The following is a 23593-nucleotide window of genomic DNA, read 5'->3' on the forward strand; positions in this document are numbered from 1 at the left end:
ACTTGGTTCTTAATTCAGTCAGGGACCAGCTCTAATAGGATCATGGTTCCTGTAATCACATCACTGAGGTTATTGCTAATGCTAAAAATTCTGTAGATGAAATAAGTGTATGATAACCTACAGTGGAGTGTGTAAATAGATTGATCATATAATTTGGAATAGAAGAACTCAGTTATTGTACACAACTTTCAGTAGTTTTATGAAGAGTTTGCTACAGCTTGTAGCAGTGAAACTGGAGGAAAGCAAGTTTGAGATTTTCATTAGAATTAGAGAGTTCTGGATGTTTTTTTAAGAATATTCTGTAAGAACTTTTTTCTAAGGAATGTAGGGAGAGCCACATGACCATTAGTACCTTATAACATGAATCACTATTATAAAGACGTGGGGGGTTTTTGTTTGGTTGTTTTTTTAAATCTTACATAGTTGACCAATTGACCTTTTTCAGATAAGAGTTAGTACCTGTTGAGATGATGAAATTATCCAAAACACTGAATGAACTTTGAACTTCTTTAGTTCTAAAATTTACAGTGAGTGTATATTGAAAATTCAGACAAGGGATAGCGTTTTCCTGTTTTCAGACATTATCTAAAATTAAATATTGAATATTCTTAACCTATTTCTTCAAAATTACAAAAATTAGGCTGGCTCTTTACTCAAATATTAAGAATGTAGAAAAATTATAGCAACTGTACAGAATGATGGATTTATTGTTGTCATTGTTTTCACCATTTCACCTGTGTAGATAGAAAGGCTTGAAATTTCAACAATATGTTCACATTAGGTATATTTTTTGTGTGTGTGTAAAATTTCTACTACAAGCTCCAAAGAGGGTTCATGTATCTATTCAGGCCCCAAAGTAGGGAAAGTTTTTTAAGGCCTTTATCATTAAAGAAGTTACCTGGATGCTTAACAACCAAATTTTTAGGATACTTTTTGCATATAAACCACCCAGCAACTTTATTTTTTCTTTTCTTTCAGAACCCGAACATGAAAAGCAGACTGAGACTCAAGATACAGGTATATACATATATATGTATAAATGCATATGTATGTGTGTATGTGTATATGTGTGAGTGAGGTGTGTGTAACTGCCACACACATCCCACCATCTGTATATATTTATATTTATGAAACATATTAGAAAATCTTTGTTTCATATGTCAAGTAGAAATACCTCTACAATAAGTGTTATTAGAATACATATTGTTTTCAAAATCAGAGGAATATTTTAAGCTAGTTAGTGTAACAATTATTAACTTAATCTTGCTGTTTATATATATTGAAATATATAATCTGTGTGACCTTCAGTTATGCCAGTTGCCAGTTACAGCAAAGGTTTGTTATAAACTTACGTTTTTGACTGTGATCTGATACACCTTTTAAGATGCTGTCCTTGAGGATTCATCTTTAAGGTCTCAAGTGACACAAAGTGGGGTATCTGAGGCTTTTAGTGGACAGTTGGAACACAATAATTCAACATAGACAGTCAACCTGCTGCCTGCTGTGATCTTTGCTCAGAACCTTGCAACCAGTGCGTGAGATCATTCAAAATGTACAGGCTGCCAATACTAACTCTACTTTGATGCAGACTTTTGTGGGTACATTTATCTAATTAGCAGAAGCAATTAAAAATTGTCTGCAGTACCCTGTCTGCGTCCTGTATACTTTGTTGTCTTGAAATAGCAGCTCTTTGGAGTCATCTCAGACAGCTGATTGAAAAAAAACTACAGTTCTTTAGTTTAGAATGAAGTAAAGGAATTCTCTAGTGTTTTTTTCCCCTAAATTCATCAAAGTTCCTGTTTGTCAGTAGCAGTTTACTGTTCACAGGTATACATGTCTGTGTGCTAGCTGTGGGGTTTTTTTGCTGTGTGTAAATTCCATAAATTGAGGGCTTGACTTCATTATTGCTCTGAATCAAATGGGTTTTTTTTAGCTATTCACAACCTTCCAGAGGAGGTGAATGAAGCCACAGAGCCAGGTATATATTTTGTAAATGTGATCTTAAAGTCTTTTGATAAAATATATGCATTTGAAAATCTGACGTTAAAAAAAAAAACAAGTTCATGATATACTTTTCCCTTTTTATTATAGATAAAGTTACTGAAGATTTTGATGTTGCTAAAGATGTCTCAGGTATGAGTTTTTATAGTTTGTGAAAGAAAAAAATTATATTAATATAATTAAAAAACAGGCAAATTAAAAACAAAGCAGATAAATGTGTATGTAGAATCATCAAACAGTTTGGGTTGGAAGAGACATTTAAACATCATATGGTTCAAACTCTCTGCCATGGCCAGTGACGTCTTTCACTAAGTCAGATTGCTCAAAGGTCTGTCCAGTCTGACTTGGAACACTTCTAATGATGGAGCATCTCTAGTGCTCTGGACAACCTGTTCCAGTGTCTCACCACACTCAGAATAAAAAATTTCTTTCTTATGTCTAATCTCAATTTACCTTCTTTCACTTTAAAACCATTGCTTCTTGTCCTGTTGCTACAGGCATTGGTAAAAAGTGTCTCTCTGTCTTTCTTACAAGATCCCTTGTTGAAAGGCTGTGATAAGGTCTCTCTGCAGCCTTCTCTTCTCCAGACTGAGCAACCCAACTCTCTCAGCCTGTCTTCTTAGGAGAGATGCTCCAGCACCTGACCCCAGTGCAGGAACTTGCACTTGGCCTTGTTGAACTTCATGATGTTCTTATGAAGTACTTACTCCATTCCTCAAATTGGAGCTCTGTGTTAATTTTCCACATTGCCACTCAAAAAGACTAAGTTGTAAATTTTTGTTTGCTGTATTGGTATTGGGAAATTTTAAATGACTACTGTGTGATTTAAAGATTTGTTCTAAGAAATAAAAAATGTCATTAAGCAAGTTTTTTTCAAACGTCAGCTAGAGCGAAGTGATCTAAGTGATCTAAGCAGTTTAGTTTGAGCACAGTGTGTAGCATTTGATGCTGTATTTATTTAGATTTTCTATTTGAAAAATGCATTCTAATGTAATTAAATGGGGAAACAGCAGTTTGTCTTCCTTCTCATTTGGTACTAATTTGATTGTGTGGGTGCTGGAGGATAAGAACAAAATTGTAAATGTGCTATGTATGACTCTTAACACTTATTTTCTTTGTAACAGTAGAAAGTAAGCAGCCAGAAGACGATGTGGCCGTTGAACCAGAGGAATCAGGTTTGTATGTTATATTTTACATGGGTTTGCCACTTAAAAAAAAATTGAGAATTATAAATATTGTGGAATAGAATTTTACGCTGCAATAAAAATACATTCATAACTTTTCCTGCAGCTGTTTTCTTTTGAGGACAAACATATCTGTGTTGTTGGAATCTGTCACCTTGGGTTTTTTAATGACAATATTTTAATGGCTTTCAAAGCACTCTTCAGTTTTAGAAGTTGAGAGTGCTATCAGCTCGGAAAAACTTACATTGATAAAAATGACCATATTAGGCCATAGGATAAAACTGAAGATTTCTTTTCTTTGCTCTGTTTTCCACCAGCCAGTCAGTAGTGCATACTTGGGAAAAAGAGTATATGTGAGAAATGAAGTTTCCCCAGCTTTGAGCTTTATTTATGGGCTTCCCAAGTCAGAGAATGTATTTCCCTCTCTTTGATTCTTCTTATTGTCTACAACCAGCATCCTGGCTATTGTGAAGTTTTTTCTGATGAACCTGACTACAGTAATAGGGACTGTGTGCAGCCTTCAGTCTATTAGCAGTTAATAACACTTGGTGATGTGTGACATGTCTAATTTAAACATACATATGGAATTAAAAATAATTGAATTTTGAGGTCAGGTATTTCACAATTGCAGCTGGGAACATAATAAGTACATGAATTTTTCTAAGCCTGTACTGCAGTAGCATGTGAAACTGGGAGATTTGTGCTTTGGGTAGTATAGTTTCAGAATTTTGAAGTATCATTTTTGAAACTGTGCAATTCTGCAATTTCCTCATTGGCCTCCTTAAGCATTAATCTTCCCCTTGGAAAAATTCATCTGAGGAAGAAATTTGCATCCCACTTCCGCAAAAGCAGTATTACAGAGCGGTCTTGATAAGTCACTATTTTGAACATAAGAGAAAAAAGTGGCTTTTAAAAATATTTAGGGAGCAGTCCAGCTTGAGTTATTTTTACATTTTTGATTTACAGAAATACCTGTTCAAGCTGAGGATTATTCAAATGATGTTCAAGTGGGTAAGTCAATTTTAAATGCTTGGGGTTTTTTAGAAAAGAAAAAATGAAGCTTTAGCTACATGGAAATTTATAAACAAATTACTTTGTGGACAGGGACGAAGGGATATCATTAATGTCAAAGTTGCTTCTTGGTTTTGAAGCGATAATTTTTTTGGTGTACTTGATAAGTGGTAGCAGCAATTGCTGGGTTAAATGAAAGTATTCCAAATAAACTGTTAGTAGTTTTAATATACAACTTAATTTGTAATGATTTTAGACAGACCTGGACAGTTTTGCTGTAAAGGGAAATACAACAATTTCAGGTCTCGGAATATGTGCATACTTCCTCTGCAGAGTAACTGATCATGGACAGTGATACTGTTAATTCTCTGAGTGTCAGTCAGATCTGTTGGAGTTTGGCTGTGGTACGTTCTTTGGGCAACGCTCTGAAAACAGGACTTTTTTTGTCATGCCATTGCATTTTTCTTGACATAACTGATATCAGGAACAAGAGCACTTCCAGTTCTTCCATCTATTGCCTGACAATAGTAAACATGGAGTTGACCAAAACCATTTTTACAGTAGCTAAGTGGCTTCGTAATTTGGAGACTGCATACTGTTACATTTCACTGCTTTTTGGAGTTAATTATTACAAGGTGCTAATTTGTTAGTTGTAACAAAGTAGTTGCATTGAGTGAGAGTTGTATCTCGGGGCAGTAGATCAGCGAAGCTGCAATCCAAGGGCACTGATGGCTATATTTCTGTTTTGTTCTGATTAGCCTGAGCACCTTTCTGGGTTAGTTAATCTTTGCACTGTGCAGAAGCTCTTATGAGGTGTGGTGCCCAGAGGGTTCTGGGACTTTTTTTTTTCCGTGCAGTAAAGGAAACTTCTGTTTGGCTCTCGGTTGTGCTGAAAGTAGCCAGAGAAGTGAAAAAACATAGGAGACCTTTGTGGTTGCCAAGTACCGATCAAAGGCATGGTTTAGTTAACATTTTAATTTATTTGCTGGACCTTAACTGAGGTGATTTGAAATGCTCATATCAATATGTAACTGTGTTGTCTGTGAGGTCTTTCTAATCTGTTTATAACAGCCATATGGTGTGTTGAAATGTTTGAAGCCATAGATATCAATTAATAGATGCCTTATATAAAATGTTTTGTTTCATAATGAATATGGAGTATTCTTAACCAGAGCTTGTAATCAGTATAAGAACAAACAGTAGCTGCTTTGACAGCATGGCAAGAAGTTCAGCAAAGGTAGTCTTGATTTGGTTTGTTGTGCATTAAGTTGTAACTGTAGAAGAGGAAAACATGTCTTCTCTCAGAAAATGTTGCTGCTTAAAGTTAAAATAACAAAAAGGCCCTTACTGGACTGTTAGAAAGTTTTAACAGTAGATAATTCCACTGCACAGTGCCAGTTGTATTGATATGAACATATTGAGATGATCTCTTGGCTTACATATACTATTTTAAAATTAAAGTCAGAATGCAAGTGCCAACTTGAAATCTTTAAGTTTTGGACCACATTTCTGTCACCTCTATGCTGTAATTTATGGCTCAGTCTTGCAGCAATAAATTAATAAAAAGTAATCTTAGGTGTTTTGTACAGTAGTGATGATTTCCAAAATGTACCAATAGAATCAGTTAGGTTGAAAAAGATCCTTGAGGTCAAGTCCAGCTGTAAGCCTAACACTGCCAAGTGCACCACTAAACAATGTCTCTGAGCGCCACATCTACATGTCTTTTAAACATGGCCATGGGCAGTGACTGCATCACTTCCCTGAGCAGCCTCTTCCAGTGCTTAAACATCCTTTTGGGGAAGATATTTTTCCTCATACCTGATCTAATCTTCCCCTGGCACAACTCAATGCTGTTTCCTCTTAACTATCACTTGTTACTTGGCAGAAGAGACCGACCCCCACCTGGCTATGGCCTTCTTCCAGGTGGTTGTAGAGAGAGATAAGGTCTTCCCTGACCCTCCTTTTCTCCAGGCTAAACAACCCCATCTCCCTGAGCCACTCCTCGTAGGATTTATGCTCCAAGACCCATCATCAGCTTTGTTGCCCTTCTCTGGACATGCTTCAGTACCTCAATGTCCTTCTTGTAGTGAGAGGCCCAAAACTTAACACAGTTTTTGAAGTGTGGCCTCACCAGTGCTGAGTACAGAGGGACGATCATTCCTTTGATTGCAGATGTATTTTCAAATAAGATGGTGGAAATGAACATAGTTGTCCACTCTCCTTTTGTTGTGCTGTGATACTAAAAGAGTATTTACTGTTTTCAAACACTGTTAGAATAATAATAGCATGTTCTACTTTGAAATAGTATGCATTCCTGATGCTTTCAAAAGATCTTTTAGATCTATTTTTTTTTACCTGTATTTGTTTCCAAAACTAGTGCAACACTTCTTAAATCACAAGGTTACCCTTACCTCTTATTGTTTCTGCACAAAAAGTAGAATTCAAGTAGCATCTCAGAAAACTGAGAAAAGAAACAGAGGACGTAAATGACTGTTGACCATGAATAAAAATAAGTATTAAATTATTATTTATTTCTACTATGAAATATGTTTACCTGCCTTTTTTGTATACGAATCTTTCAGTTTGAAAGCAACATTACTCTCAAATATTCGTCTTAGAGGATGACATTCATGTTTACCCGGGCTTTTTAATATGTTATTTGTAATGGAGGATTCAGTACAGAGATTTTATTGTCAGAAGTCTTTATGTTTAGGTATTCAAAGTCTAATATTTCCTGTTCTCTCAGCAATAATAATATTGAAGTTCATTGTACTAGAGACAGCCAAGAACTCTCTTCTGAATGAAGAATCCTTTTATACACATATGCACTCTTTACATATATTTACATCTATTTATGTAATATACATAACTTTAGGCAGTGTAAAAGACATTCAGAAATATCATTTTAGAGTCCTTATTCTTCAGTTTTATAAATTGACACAACTGCATTTCAACAGTTTCTGTCAGGTTGGGAGCAGCTGTTTTATCCTAAGGTAAAACATAGGAATTTAGGTTTTTTAGAAAGAAAACAGGAGGTGGTTCAGAGGCTGAATTTAGCTGTGAGGAACATTCTCCCATCACCAGTGAAGAGATTGGGTGTGGGATTTGAATATGCTGGAGTGCAAGTCAAAAGTTTTTTTCTGACTTCAGGGTATATCAGAAAAAAGAAGTAATAATACTAAAATACATGTTTGGGTACTGTAGGTACTGTTTTCCAATTCTCTGAGTTTATTTCTAAAATTATTACTGGTATTCTTTTCCAGATGTAGGCTACTTTAGCTTCAGTTATAATCCACATTTTTGTAACTAATGCACTTGAATGATATGATAGAGCAGCTTCAGATTTTTTTTTTACTAATCCTGTTTTACACTGGCACATAAATTGCAGTGGTTGTGATAGAGTGGTTCTTGTTGGATGCATATTTTAGGGGAGACATATTGCAGGTTTTGGGATACCTTTGCTCTCTGTATTTGGACTTTGATCCATCTTATATGAGTTCAGATGTAAAATATCTATGGGTTTTCCCACTCCTCCCCTTCACCTTGTATCCTTGACATTTTATAACCCTACATTTGTTTTACCAACTGCTGAAATCCCTTATGTGTAGAGAAGTTTCCACTTTAGAACTTTGACCCTTCCTTATTCCCTGGCTCCTCTTTTCCGATTGTCTTTGACTTTAAGAAATAAAACCCAAAACCAACCAACCAAACAAAAAAAACAAAACCAAAACCCACCAAAACAAAAAATTGTTTTAATGTGTTTGGTACATGGCCTAGATTTCCTTTACAAGGTAAATGAAGTGCCATATGGTAATAAAAAATTTACTGTGTAGATAAATATTTCCCACCTTATATGGCAACTTTGTGTATATTCCTTAAAGTAGCTCCTAGAAATTGTAGCTTTCTCAAACTAACTAGTCTGATACAAAGTTGCATTTTTTAGCATTTAAGATTTTTTTTGTTGTTGTTTTAGAGTGAGTTGTGTTTTGGTTGGTCCTTTAATATAGATTTCCCCTTATTTTTTCAGATACTTAAAGCTTCAAAAGAAAAGTCCCTACATCAGGAGGACCAGCCCTAACCATACGCTACAAAAGGGGAGCAGATGGTTGTAATAGATCTTATGATGTAATTACCAAGCAGTTCAGGGTTTGGGGAATGAACACTAAGATGTTGTAACTGGGTTTTAGTGAACTGTCATTTTAGTAAGCATTTTTAACATTTGGATGTTTAGTTTACATTCCTGTCTGATATTATTTTTTTTCCCTCAGTCAAGTTTAGCGAATTCATTATTTTTTTTCTTCTGTGTTTGTGACAGAGTTGCAACTTTGAGCTGCATTTCATGTACTGTTTAAGCAATTGTTAATATTCTATTTATAACATAGCAGCAAGTACATTTTTTCAGATTTTAATATATATCTTTTGTTGTGGATTCGTACAGTATGTACAGAGCAGTTTGGTCAAATGAAACATATTATGAATTTTTAAATGTTTTATAACTGCTGATATAGCATACAGCCTAATTGCTTTTATTAAAAACACTAATCAGGCATACACTATGCTGTGAAGTTTGACTTAATCTCTCTTTGCACTGATGTTATGTCAACAGTTACACTACATGAATTTCAGGTTATTTTTAAAATAGCCTAACAAGATGCAAAATGTGTGTGTTTAATTTATACCGATAAAAGGGCAGATTACTAAATTACACTTTTCAAAAACCATTGATGCGTGAATTAGAACTTTTTATTTATGCCCATTTGATTTATAAAGCAAAAATGTCTGGAGACTATGTGATAGTCTGTCAAGAAGTCAGTAGAGATTGCAACAAAACTGAGTTACTGGAGTCAGGTTGAATTTAGTAAAATTTTTCTAGTTTGCTTCCCAATATAATGATCTCAAAGCTAGATTTAGTTAGCTTTACATTCAGTAAATTATTTAAAAACTTAAGTTTGTATAAATACTTGATTTGCAAATTTTATTTAAAAAAAGGAAAAAAACTTCAGAAATTCAACCTTTGGAAAAGTTCGATGTCAAAATTAAAGACCTACAGTTATAAATGCTCTTATAAATGGTACATCTGAAATTTAGACTGTGAGTCATTTAGGATTTTAATATAACAGGTGTGGTTTTTACCTGTTCTGTGCTGCTGTTCCACAATTACGGAGACATATTTTATTCTTTGGTATTTTGCATGTGTTCCTTTTTGGCTCAGGAATAATTGCTGTGATTTTAGGAAGTTACCAAGCCTGATACAGGAGCTTAGGAGAAATAAAGTAAGATGAATTTATAAAAAGAAAAGTCAATTTGGTAACCCTAACAGTGGTTGCCTTTGGGTTTACAGGGAGATTTTCAAGTTCTGTAACACTGTTTTGAAGTCAGGTTTCTAGATGCTTAACTTTAGTGAAAGGGGCATCATATATGCTTGCCTTTTTTTTTGGTATTGGGATTTCAGTGAGACTTCACGTGAGTGTTGCATCTGATCAACAAATACAGATGTCCCAAAGTGATTTCTTTAGACTTTTCAGGAAAGCAATAATACTCTTAGACTGTGATGTGTTTTGGGATGGGATGTTGTAGTAAAATTACCTGTGATTGTGAATTGCAGAGCAATAATTTTTACAAAGCCATATTTTGTGAGGAATCTTGGTAATAATTTTAGAATGGTGAATGGAGGACTTTTTATATACCAGTAACAGTCTATTTATAGAATTATGGGATTGTGAGAGTATATTATGCTGTGATCAAATTTTAAGTATTTTGTAACTGGGTATGTGACTTTACGTGCTTCATGTTTACAAAACTATGCCAAGCTGAGCAAGGTCAAGTGGACTATTGAAAAATGTATATTTAATCCATTTTATTGTTTGACTGCAATAAAACACAGAAGAATATCTTTGTCTTTCTAGTGTCATTATTTATTCCTAAATGTGGTAGATATTAACTATAGGGATAACTGACTCATCCACTAATTAATATTATTTTTTAAATTATAAATTTGAATATTTAAAAATATATTTGAAAACATTATTTATAAGGAGGAGGAAATATAGCAAGTAAAATTAATTTTATTTCTTACTGGTGTTATGTGAAGGAAACAGACAATACTCTAAGGTCTGTGTCTTCTATAATTGCATTGTGTTTGTCCTTTAGGAGCATTAACTTTCCATGACCAGTTTGGCCTGAATTTTTCCCATGATACATAATTTCTATTTGTAACTTAAAATGGATGAGATAGCATTCTTTAACAAACACAAACGTCCGGGGAAAGTGTGATATCTACCTTTCATGCAGAATGTTATGGTTATGGTCCATAGTTAGATCAGAAATCTAGTAAGGTCTGCACAGTTCTCTATTTGAAAGCAAAAGTATTCCTTCAACCTTTTCCGTTTTCAAAGACCTCCATAGCTTTAATAATCGAATATTTCTGAATGTTAGTCTAAGAAAATGTCAAGAGATTACATTTTTCTTATATTTTCACATTACTACATTGCCTCTTGTTATATTTCAATGAATCTATGAAATCTTGGATTCAGTTGCTTTTTTTGGAAATTAAAGGAAGAAATACCAATTAGCAAAGAGTAGGATGCTAAAGTTGTATTTTAATACCGACAATTTACTACAATTTAAGTGACTTTTTAATATTCTCTGTAATTGAAAAGGTATCATATCATGGCACTTCTGTCTAAGCCATAAAGAAAATGGCTAAGAGTTGATATAGGAAAGATATTGAAAAATTTATGTTTTTACTGAATATCATTTGTAATTTTACATGTTTCAGAAGTTATGTGTCTGTAAATAAATTGTATTGTACGCTTATAGTGTTGATTGAGATTCATGGAAAATCTACAAAGTCTGAAATACTTTTTTAATTGTGACTTGGGTCATTGTCACATGCAGCCACAAACATTTAGATGTATTGTAATATGAAAAGTAAATTTATTCTTCATGGTAGAAACCTTCTTGGGAATACTTGGTGCATTTGTTACACAGTGATAGCAGTTCTAGCCTGTACAGCTTACCTAAAGCTGTTTTGTTTGTGATTTTTGATCTAGGTTTGTTTTGCTGGAAATGGAGAAATTGAGTAAAGGATGAGAGGGGTTTGAAGAGCTAAGATTTTTTTTGTTTGTTTGTTTGAGCTACAATTCATTTTAGTTGATGACAAAATAGTCTTAAGATTTATTATCATATCCCTGTCTTTGAGACAGCACATTTTTAAGCCTTTATCAGAATAGCATAATTAAAACCTTTTGCACCATTGAAGTATCCTAGGGATCAGTGTGGAGAGAAAAAAGTAATATGTGCTGAATATGATGCTGAAGTGAATTCTTAGTTAAGTGTGGTGAGAGCTGAGAGAAACAAGATCTTCAGAGCTAACATGATCAAGTTGTGAGGAATTTCAAAAGCAGCTACCTAGAAGGAGAAGCTGGAGTATTAAAAGATCGTTGGAGAGGCTTTGGTAAAATCAATGGCAGCTAATTTAGCAGAATCCAGATTGAAAAAAGTCTGAGAGAGAGTTCGGAGAACTGATTCTAGTGCATAAATAGGTATAGAGAACTGTACATTGTATGTTGCATGAGTCTCAGTAGTAAAGAAATGTGAAGCCAGACAAGAAATGGGAGGTAGGAGCAGGCTTTAGAGTGATGAGGTCATACCTTATTCTTCCTGCGATGGCAAAGAAGTTGCAGAAATAACATGAATGTCCGGGATGTGTGGAAGCAGGTTACTGAGTGACTGAGAATGAAGTAGAGAGAAGAGGTGAGGTGAGAATATCGGTGTTGCTGATAAGGGAGAAGATGCAGGGAAAATGGATGGCTAAGTAGCATGCTGTATCATGGTAATGTGAGCTGATTAAAACAATAGAAATATGAGTATATAAACTGTTCTGTGTAAAAGCTATAAAAATGAACTGTTGTCTCATCTGGACCTGCATTACTGCTCTTTTTAAAATGCAGTGTTTCTGATGATGTACAGATATACACAACCATTTTCTTTATTGTGTGTTATGCACAAAAAAATAGAAAATTCAGTGTTTTAGGAAGTACTGCATAACACTGCCATTAATATACTCTTGTAGTAATAATTATCCCTTAGTAGGTAATTGACTCCATACATCTTTTGTAATTTCTTTCTATTTAATTGATAATCTAGATTTCATGATGTAATTGAAGGGGTGAATGACTTTCAGCGTGACCATATTTATTTAATTTACCATATCATAATCAAGTTCATGCTCATTCTGTCTTGTACTGAATGTAAATCAGAGTTGTAGTGGTTGTAGTGTCCATACTCCCAGTAGCAGAAGTTGTCAATCTGTAGTAAAGGGTGAAATTAGAATGTTAAATAATTTGATTTCATGTATGTGCATAATCCAGTTTCTCCATGAAAAAAGAAATGTTTTCCAGCATTTTAAATGGTGTATTTTATTCACGCTGTAATGCTTCTGAGCTATCAGCCTGAAAAACAGTGAAGACTAAATATTCTGACAAGGTGTCTCTAAATGACTTGGAAATTTAAGTTATATATACATATATATATATATATATAAAAGAGTACCTCAAAATTAAGCAGTATATGTTAGAGAGGAAAATAACTAACTAAAAAACCAACTGACTTCCCTGTTTAGTGTTCTCTAAGTTTATTAGGACGAAATATTGGAAGCTTACTGGGACAAAATTGGAAACAGAATAGCAGTGTTGGAATTGTGAAGCAAGATGCTCTATATGTTATAGAGTAAGGCAGGATCAAATAGTGTTTAGAGAGGGGAAAAAGATGTTTATGTATCTATTACCTTCATGATACACACATACATGATTTGGGTACAGGATATAGTCTCTTTGCTACAGACTGTCTTAACTGTCTTAACATTTACCTGTGCAGTCAAATGTTTACAGAACAGCTGTTAAATTATTTTAAAAGTTTAAGAAAACAGAAGCTTTCAAGTGCCCAAGCCACTTCTGAAAATGAGAGTTTGGTTCCCAATGGATTTTGTTTTTCATATTTTAATCAAATGTATGTATTAAACTAGCATTCCCAGTAGTTTTTAATTAGCTAACAGATTTTCTGTCTTGCAGTATTGTGAGTGTGTATCACCAAAATCTACTAAGTAGCTAGAGAGGAAGTTCTAGGAAATATTTTGTGATCAAAGCGATAATGTAATATTTGAAGAATCTGCAGGGAAAGACCTTAAAGGTAACTATATAGTTCAGAAAGTTATCTATGGTTTCTTTAAAAAATAAAAATGAAACAAAGAAGTCCTGTTGGCTCAATTATGTTTTAAGTTTTAATTTTCTTGTATCTCTTTTTTTATCATAAACATAAATTTATTCCAATGAAATTATATTTTTAATATTCCAGGGAAAAGTGAAAAAGAAACTGAACAAGACAAAACAGAAAAAGGTAAGTCTGAAAGTAACATTCTATTCTGAAATTTAAAACCATGCTTTCTGGGAAGATTGATTTAAGCCATGTTAAATAGTAGTGAAGCTTGGCTCCTGTACATCTGATGTAGATAAACTGCAATTGGATAAACATCCAGAGAGCATGTGCTTTTGAAAATAAACACACAGTTGTTTCCAAGGCTGGCATCAATGTATTCCCCTCTTACATGGTCACAGAATAGAACAATAGAATTGTTTAGGTTGGAAAAGACCTTTAAGATCATCGAGTCCAACTGTTAACCTAACACTGAACCATGTTCCCAAGTAACATATCTTTTAAATACCACCAGGGCAGCCTGATAAACCTTTCAGTGAAGGAATTTTTCCTACTATCGGATCTAAACCTCCCCTGGAGCAATTTGAGGCTATTGCCTCTTGTCCTGTCGCTTGGGAAAAGAGACCGATCCCTATCTCACTACAACCTCATTTCAGGTAGTTGTAGAGATCTTTATGGTCTCCCCAGAGCCTCCTTTTTTCAGGCTAAGCAATCCCAGCTCCCTCAGCTGCTTCTTATAAGATTTGCGCTCCTGACCCATCTTTGTTGCTCTTCTCTGGATGTGCTACAGACCTCAATGTCTTTCTTGTAGTGGCCCAAAGCTGATCACAGGATTCAGATGCAGCCCCACTGGTGCTAAGAACAGGGGGAAATCACTGCTTTAATCCTGCTGGACACACTAGTTCTGATCCAAGCCAGGATGCCATTAGCCTTCTTGTCTACCTGGACACACTGCTGGCTCACGTTCAGCCGGCTGTTGTTTAGTATCCCCAGGTGCTTTTCCAATGGGCAACTTTCCAGCCACTCTTCTCCAAGCCTGTAGTGTTGCACTGGGTCATGGGGTGGTTGTGACAACTCCTACTGTTTCAAGAGTAAAATGTGTGTTGTCCCAGTTTAGGATTCTGTAGATCATAGTTTCACCAAGCTCCTCCTGCGTCTGTGGGCAAGAGTCAACCTGGGCTGCCTGGCCTCAGGAGCTGGGTTCAGCACTGCCAACTGTGCTGGAGAGACAGGTGACATTAAAATCAGTCCTTGTCAACTCCATATTTACCAAATAAGGGTTTCTGTCTAGGAAGATGAAGAGGCAGAATTGATGAAAAAGAAGTCAGGTTTTTGCTAGAGAGCACTGTGAATCTGTTCTCCCTACAATGACATTTGTTCTGGCCCCGTGCATTCCCTGTCACTGCATGAAGCTTGCACAGCCCCTTCACTGGGGTCATGGTCTGTAGATGACAATGCACAGAAACCTGGCTCTTTGTCATTCCTATTTTTTTTCTTTTTCTTTACTGCTCCTTTTTCATTCCTATTTTCATTTGCTATGTGGCAGTTATTTTATATTTGAGTACTTAGGAATAATAATTTTATGACCTCATGGTAAGGTATTTTGGTTTTGTATATTAGTATTTTAAATATAAGTTTCTAGGACTGGCAAACTTTAAACATTTTATTTAAGTATTATGTATGTTGCATGGTAGCATTACGTATAAAAAGTAAAAAAACTTGGAAAGCAAGGCAATTATGTCAACTTCCGTTTATAAAAAGATAGATTTAGCAGGAAATACTTTACTGTACTGGGTGTACATACTCGATAGTAGAAAACCCTACCATTATGTACTAGTTTTATGGAACTATTAGAACAGTATAATGAAATGACATAGAATAACCATCCAGTATAGGTAAAAATAGTAGCTTGTGTAAAAAAAAAAAAGAGAATATATAAGGATTTACTATTATGCAACATTATTCATCACAACTTTGACTTTAAAGTAGGACAAGGTAGAGCTACTTTCCTTTTGCACGTGAAGTGCTTTGTGCTTTTGTTTCTAAATAAATACCATTGCAGATTACAGATTTCTATAAGGTGGAAAAAGGGATGGTTTTGTTTTCGAGGTTAAATTGATAAAATTTTGAATCCAGAAGAGAAAAACAACCCTGCATTTTTCTGAGAACTTTGTTTATAGTTAAGCTTCTTGTGTAGTTTTTTCATACAAGGTGAATTTTGTTGAACACTTTTCATAGTTTGAACTATTTTAAGCTTTCACTTTCAATAAAAGTGTCTAGCTATGGATATCCTAGTCAGAGGAAGTGGTATAAAGTACTATTGATTTGGTTTATTTTAAATTACCCTAATAAGATGCAGCAATAAATTGATGAGAGATGTATTTTAAAAAATACTGTACTGTGACTGGTATATGTAGAAAACGTGGAACTCTTAAGGAATTGGGAATTTGAAAATTCACTTTTGGCTTGGGTTTAGGGTTTGCTTATGATTCTGATGATGCACAGAGATGTATATGCAAGTCTGCATTTTTTTGTGTCCAAATATCTAGAAACAGCTCCGAAGAGCCTTCTGTATAGAAAGTAGGCCTTATATCATCAATATTTTTCACTGCTGCAGTCTTCATCATACTTTGTTAGCAAAGTATCTTAATAATTTTGTAAATTTCAGTTTTCAACAGGATTTCATTAAATTTATTAAAAGTCTCACTGAAAATTCTTTGGTATTAGCAAAATCCCCCTCTATGTCTTTCCATATGAGCTGGTTTTAGTTGTTTTTGATAATAGGCTAAAAAATTAATTTTAAGTATGGAGCTTCATTTTTCTACTTTGACTTATGCTGGCATATATTACATATTCATTTATATTGGTGAAGAATGGATATAAGAAGTGGAATGGTAATTTTCAGCAATGAATGTGTTTCATGCAATGAACTTCAGTATAGGTAATAACATAATTTTCACTTCTGAAAACTGATAAAACATGACAGTAAAAATGAATGCTATTTGCTTGGAGCACTCAGTTGCGTTTCATCAAGGTCAGACGTACACATAAGCCAGGCTTAGGACAATGTCATTCCGCAAGTGGCCCTGCGAGTGTCATTTTGATACCACAGGCAGCATTCACCACTGTTTACTCTAGATACTTTGAAGAGGATACATAGGATTCCACTGTGGTACCAGTAGAGATCTAACCTGTGTAACCTGAGGAGGCTAAAGTGCTATTCTTCTGACTAAATGTGGAGTTTTGCTGTAGGATGAGTTGTCCCCTAAATTCCATTGAGAGCCTTTACCAGACCTCCATTGTCTGGAAAAAGAGCTTACAGTTTTAGCTCACCTCCAGCATTGTCACCTCAAGTGAGATGGGCTGAGTTCCACCCATGAAAGCATATTTATAGAAGTATACATAGTACCTATTGATATACATATTTGATGCAGGCTACAATTAAATATATATGAGCTGTGTACAGAATGACCAACATGGAAGCGTAATTCTCAAAGTCCAAAACTGCTGAATAATGCCATTCTGAACTAAATATATAGGACAATAGAGTATTTGTGTATATTTTTGTATAGAAAGTCAAGGTATAAATTTCTTTCTGGTCTTATCAAAGGGTTGCTTGAGTCTAGCCTTTAAGAAGCCCAAGGACTTAATGGTGAAAGAGAGAGGTGGATGATGGAAATACATGCCAAAAATAAAATTATGGTTCTTCAGTTGTTTCTTACGATCAACATCTAACCAACCAACCAGTAATAATTTCATACAGAAAGCCCTGTAGAATACTTTTTACTGCGAGGGAAATTGTTCTGGAATAGCTGCAGCTAAAGATTTATTATAGTCATTAGATTCAAGCTTTATTAGTCCCTGAAATGCCTCAGTTTTTATTGTCTGATTACTTCCCAGATAAGTTGATTATAGTGTTTTGCCTGTTCTACCAGTACAGTTTAGAAAGGTCCTTTAATTATTGTAGTGCTCCTGGCTTTAAATTGTTGAGATGCAGTTACTTGGTTTTATACCTTCTAAGTTATCTTTATGGAACCCCATAAAACAAGTGGATCACTTACACTCTGTATCTCACATAATGAGCTTCCCAAACAACAGGACAATGACAGGAGTTTTTCATCATCATCAAATTCTCATTCAAGCGCCCACTGAGAGGCAGCACAATTTCCAAAACCAATTTGGGTAATGATATGGGACTAGTATGAGGAGGGAGGACCATTACTTGAGCAAATTTTGAATTTCAGATAAAAGTAATTGGTCTGCTAATATATATATGTGTATGTTTTTCAACCTATAACTGAAACTTTGAAACTTGGATCCGGAAGGTCAGAGTGTTGGGGGTGGGGTGATGAGGGGAATTAGTAAAAGAGAAGGTCACGAAATTACTTGGAAAACAACTACAGACCATGATCATTGGTATCTACTTGTCATTGTCCCACACTCAGAAGTTGCCATCCACAAGTTGCCAAGAGCATTATTACTGAATTTGTATCACAGCAGGAATAGGAAGGTGTTTAGGAAACAAAGCCTGTGGCCCCCTGGAAATTTCTTCCCTAGTTTTTGGCAGTTTAAGATGGAGAACTGACAGAGGAGCCTTTGCTGGGAGTGACTGAGAATGCATCACATGAGGAGGTTTTTAATTCAGAGTAGCTTTTAGAGATGGCATAACATGAGATGGCATAACTATAGAGTTATAACCTCTACAGATAAATAGTTATAGCTCTTATTAAAACTGTATTTAAGACTTAAATCATAGAATTATAGAATAGTTTGGATTGAAAGAGACCTTTAAAGGCCATCTAGACCAACCCCTGTAATGAGCAGGGACACCTGCAACTTACCTGGCAGCAGTAAACACAACATACAGTCAGTGCAGCAGGATTATTCCAGTGTACTTTTCAATTTAAAAACCTGAGGTACCGTGTGTCTTCAACATGGCTGTAAAGACCAGGCTTTATTTTGAATCCTTATGCCTTATGAAGGAGTTAACTAAAAGCCAGAGTCCTAACTCCTGTCTGTTTTACATGCCAGTAGTAGCAGATATAAGACTGAGGAAGCCACTAGGAATGCTCCCTTAACATGATAATGACAATGTGAACAAATTAATGAGTAAATTAAAAAATCTAATTACAAGAACCAAACCACTCTTATGAGGTGGTTTGTTAGATAGGGAGTAGTATCTTTCTATCCTTGTGTTTTCTCCCCAAGTCCACAGACAGTTTGTAACGATATTGCCTTGCCATTTCTGAGGAACTAGAAATTTCATTAGAAGATGTTTTTAACAAGAAATACTTATACTAATATGTAATATATACTCTCATAATCACAGAGCAGGCTACTGCCCCTCTCAATTAACTATAAATCCTACAGCACTAGTTTCCAAACATTAAAACAAGACTGTTTATGCTATGTGGAAGGCAATCTTCCTCCCAAAACTCCAAGTTAGACCAGCCAGGCTGTCAGTCATTGCTCTCAGTGACCAGAACAGGTTCAAAATGTCAGCTCCAGTGCAGGAGGTAAGCCTGCCCTCACACCTCACCACTTTTACTAGGCTCTGAACATAAGAAAGGTAGCCGAGGGCTTAGGAAAAGGAATAATTAGTACTCAGAGCAAAAGAGGGAGGAGGAGAAAAGGGCAGCAAAAACAAGTGAAAAAATACCTGAGCTAGTTCCAGTTGAGATGTCTTTCTGGCCATGGCTACACAGCAGCTAGCGAGCTCACTGTTTGCAGTGTCCTTCACAACACAGCATGGCTGTTGTGTCAGAATAAAATCACAGAATTGCAGAATATCTGCTCCCAACTTTTACAAGGCACAGGAGTGAGAGAAGATTTATGTTACATGTATGAAAGTGCATACTAGTTTTTAGAGATAATCACTAATTGTTCTGGGATTTTTAATAGCAGCATGATATTATCTCCCGCTTACTTTGCTCAGGAACAAAACTGTACATGTATTCTTTGATCAGAGGCTCAGAGTATATCAGCAAGGACAGAGCAGTTCATGCTATGTGTTGTGCTAAACCTACCCTGTCTTTTAAGTGATCTTTTCAGGAAAAAGAATAGTTTAGAAAATATCTTGACCCACTTAAAAGTAACTTGCTATCTGTTAAAATGCCAAGTGCATGATGTCTCTTTAGGATAAAAAAAAGTCTTATAATCATGAAAGATAATTATGATTGTATTTAATGTTTTTGTTTATTTCTGGCCAATGATATTTACTCTTTTGAGAAATCAGGCTGATGTCTAATCAGGCAGGTCATCAGTGTTTTCTCTTTTAGGAGAATGAGGTTTTCCTTAGCCTGGATGATTGTCTTAAATTTCAGATGAAAATGAGAAATGGAGAGATTTCACACATACACCCTTTCCCCCTTCTCTGAAGGCTAGAGAAAATTAATTTACTCCATTATAGAAGTATTATTAGTAGTTATTTGTCTTATTTCTTTGAGTTTTTTCTGTATTGCTTTGGACTTAGGGTGATATGTAATCAATTTTTTTGCTATGTGCTAGTTATCATTTTTTTTTTCCTCATTGCTTCATGTAATTGGTTCGGATGCACTTTCTGCATTAACATAATTGACTACTTGGCATTTTATACCAATTTCAAAGCTCATGTTCTGCTCAGTTATACCGGACTATACAGACATTTGATCATTTGAGGGCATTTGTCTAGCAATCCTAAAAGAGTTTTAATTCCTTTATTATTATTTCTTCAGGCAACTTTTCACATTAAAAGCTGTCAAGTAGCAGGAAATATAATTCTGTGAATAAATCAACATAGAGTTTGCAAGATTTTTTTTTTTTTAATGCTGTTTGTCTGGACTGTTCCTTAAGATAAAAAGATAGATCTGCTTCAAATGAAGATACACAGAACTTGATTTTTAAAATGTTATTAGCTTGAGTTTTTACAGAAAAAGCTAATAACAGCATTGGTAATTGAGATTGCTTTCTGTCACAACACTGTTTTTAATCACTTATGGCTTTTCTGATATGATAGCACTGAGATGAAGTTTTGCATTGGGAAAAGTTTTTGAACTTCAATTTGCTGGTGTAGGGCTAGGAGAAATTTTAGTCACTGTGATGACTGGCACAGCAAGCTTCTGTGGGGATTTCTCTGATTATTGAATGAAAGAATGGAAGTCACCTGTGTAAATATAGTATTTGTCACTACAGTGCATTGACATGTAGAAGTAATTACAGAAATTTAGAACATAAGACTAGGTGGGACCCTAAAGCTTACTTTGCCTATTTGGTTGACTGAAGGCCTTATCAGCTGTGTGCATTGTTCCTGGCAGATGCTTATACAGCTTGTTCTTACAATTTTTCAGTAACTAGGATTCCACAGCTGCCCTTAGCAATCTGTTCCACTGTGCTTGCTCAGAGATAGTAGTTCCAGATGTTCAAGCCAAATTTCCTGCTGTTGCAATTTTAAGCCTTCTATTCCTTATCCTGACTATGATGATACAGAAAAGAATTTATTTTTTCATCTCTATAGCTACTTTTTACAGAGCAGTATGTACCTCTCTTCCACTGGCAAACTCTTTACTACTACCTTTTTAGTCCTCTTTGTTCTTGCTTATTCAGATGTAAATGTTGCTCCCTTCCCCACCCCAGCAATGAAAGACAAAATATTTCTAAACCGTTCTTCAAAAGTAAGTAATTCAATCATGTTTAATCATTTGGTTACTTTTCCTTAATTTTTATGTAATGCTCTTGTGGTCTGAGGAGTATCTAGCAGTGCATTCGTTATTATTCAAAAGGAAGTTCTCTGTCCTTTGTAGAAAAAAAAAGATTGTCACTGCTTTTGGTAATGTCAAAGTGTTTTTCAACATAAAACCAAAATATGCCTGGTATTTTAGTTTTCGTTTGCCAGAACAGGTATATAAAGTAGCTATTTCATCATCTCTTATTGGATGACGTGGCAGGCTATTAAGTTTATTGCACATTTAATGTAATACATTATCACCTCCAAAATATTTTCCTTCTTGTTTTTTTTTGTTTCTTTTTATTTTCTTCTATATCTTAATAAGGGAGATATGAGATTCCTTGTCATCAGTGGTAATTGTTTGTTCTTCAACACAAGAACTAGCATAGAGCTTCTTATAGGAATACTTCCTAGCTTGTTGCTTTGACAGTGGAAACCCTGTTCTCTGAAGGAGTCTTAAGGAATACTAAGAGAGCAGTCCTAGATACAAAGCCTATCCTTGCATCCGAGGCTATTACTGAAAGTCCTCAGTATTCTTCTTGAAATACTATAATATGATACATAAAAGAATTATTACTGTTTTAATACTCAACCTGATTTGGACAACAAACCATCCTAGCAGTTGTGTGATTATGCACAACCTCAGTGACATGGTGAAATCTGCCATTGAAGAAAAATGACATGTTTTTTCCTCTGAAAACAGATGAGTTAACTTTGTAATGTTGAATTTAATATGTTGGGTCACATCTGCTAAAAGATTATTACACTAGAAGGAGGAAATGGATAATTTATTAAAATACCCCTGCAGGGAGATAGCAGGCTATCTGGTTAATATAGAGGAATGCTTGATGGTTACACTGAAAGCTCCCTAGTGAATCCTTTAACATAGGAGTGGAACGGGAGATGAAAATGATTGCTCGTTATATAATGTTTACTGTGTTATATTGGTGCCTAGCAAATGAATAATATTTATGTTAACAGCTCCTTTCCAGCTTTTTATATTGATCTCCTGCTGATCTAGAGATGATATATAATTGTGCTGAAAATAGTCAGATAATACTTCTTTGTAATGGAGGGTGGCAAAAAGGTTCTTCCAGCACATCACCCAAGTTAGATATGAAGGGAAAGATATCACATCTTTGTACCATAGACTTTTAAGATTTTAATTTACTCTTTCTTCATGAGCTATTTCTCATCTCCTTGTAAATTCAGATGAACAGCAGAAACAGTGTCCCACAGGCAGTAAGAGTTTCTTTGTGGGTGGGAAAGCTTCTTTCCTTTGCCTCAAAGGAACCTTGTTGTTGCCATGCTTACTGAGTTTGGGAAGGACCAAGTGACTCTGTCTTTCCGTGAATGCTGAAAGCTAAAAAGCTGACAAATAGCTGTCCTGTCTTACTAAATACACAGTTCATGTATAACTCACCAGCCTTAGATAAAGATTTTCATTCATGCCATAAAAACTGAGCATTAACATTTTAGTTGGGGTCTACATTATTTCTCGTGTCTATGTACAGCCTCCTATTTAGAGAACAGAAATGAAACCAGGTGTTTGGTGGTGATGTCCAGCTGGAAGGTTCTCGGATCATGTACTCAGAGGAACTGACATGCCTCAGTTTTCCTGCTCACAACAAAGGACAATTTCACATGGCAGCTAAGAGCGCAATGAACCTAAAAAGTCCTTAGCATCATTTGCTTTCATTAGTTCCTTGGGCTGATGTTTCTGGGTTCATCCACACCTGCTGTTGAGAAAGCTAGGCTTTAGAAATAGCAATGATTGCCTGAAAAACTGAGTTGGCATATTTTTAGAAAAGAAAAAAGAAAAAACAAAACAAAGACAAAACCCAACAAGCCTTTTGCATGTTATGGATTATTCTTCTCAGGCCTAGTGATGTGTAAGAAAATTCTGACCATATCTGTTAGTCACTGTGGACTGAAGGTTTGGGGTGGAGGGATCCTTGCTTTTGTGATAAGAGCTGGTTCTGTGAGTTTTACTGGATTCAAGGGGTGTGAACACTTGGAAGAGAGCCAGTGCTGTAGTCCTTAATCCTTATCATCATTAACTGCATGAAAATGTAGTAAAGACATTCCTTTCCTGTTAAATGGATAATATTAAAGTAAGACAGAGCAAGACTGGAATAGGCCACAGATAGGAAAGTATTGCTTTCCGACTTCCTTCCTTCCTTGGGGAAGGAACAACCGACATTAAAAACGTGTATATTATGAAAAAACACAAAACAAAGCTCCTCTTTGGTCAGTTTAGTTCCATGATAACTACATTCCCTAAATGCATTGTTGTGTGCTTCAGTATAAATGCTTGATTTCAAGTCATGGGTTACAATGAAACCTGAAGTGTTTAGAGGAGCAAACCCAATATATTTAAGTATGTGGTGGTTTATCCTGAAAAAATTGTTAACTCCTATATGTCAGATAGTTTTGGTATTTTTTTCTTCTTAACTTCTTGGTATATAATGCAATGAAAGAT

At 35.2% G+C, this 23593-nt stretch overlaps 1 protein-coding gene across 15 annotated transcripts in view; it reads left to right on the forward strand.

The window, feature by feature from the left end:
- The window catches only part of ASPH (aspartate beta-hydroxylase), a 114421-nt gene that overhangs the window by 49004 nt on the left and 41824 nt on the right, over window positions 1-23593 (forward strand). For 8 of the 15 annotated variants that reach the window (XM_027706073.1, XM_027706920.1, XM_027706626.1 and 5 more), the window contains 6 exons: window positions 979-1017; window positions 1934-1978; window positions 2092-2133; window positions 3126-3176; window positions 4152-4196; window positions 13551-13592. In XM_027706073.1, coding sequence (XP_027561874.1) covers window positions 979-1017; window positions 1934-1978; window positions 2092-2133; window positions 3126-3176; window positions 4152-4196; window positions 13551-13592 — 264 coding nt within the window. The remainder of the gene's footprint in view (window positions 1-978; window positions 1018-1933; window positions 1979-2091; window positions 2134-3125; window positions 3177-4151; window positions 4197-13550; window positions 13593-23593) is intronic. The other 7 variants (XM_027706153.1, XM_027706239.1, XM_027706487.1 and 4 more) reach the window with 7 other exon arrangements.

The sequence above is a fragment of the Neopelma chrysocephalum genome, unplaced genomic scaffold (genome assembly GCF_003984885.1).
Source record: "Neopelma chrysocephalum unplaced genomic scaffold, ASM398488v2 Primary Assembly neopelma1_22, whole genome shotgun sequence".
NCBI classification, from domain to species: Eukaryota; Metazoa; Chordata; class Aves; order Passeriformes; family Pipridae; genus Neopelma; species Neopelma chrysocephalum.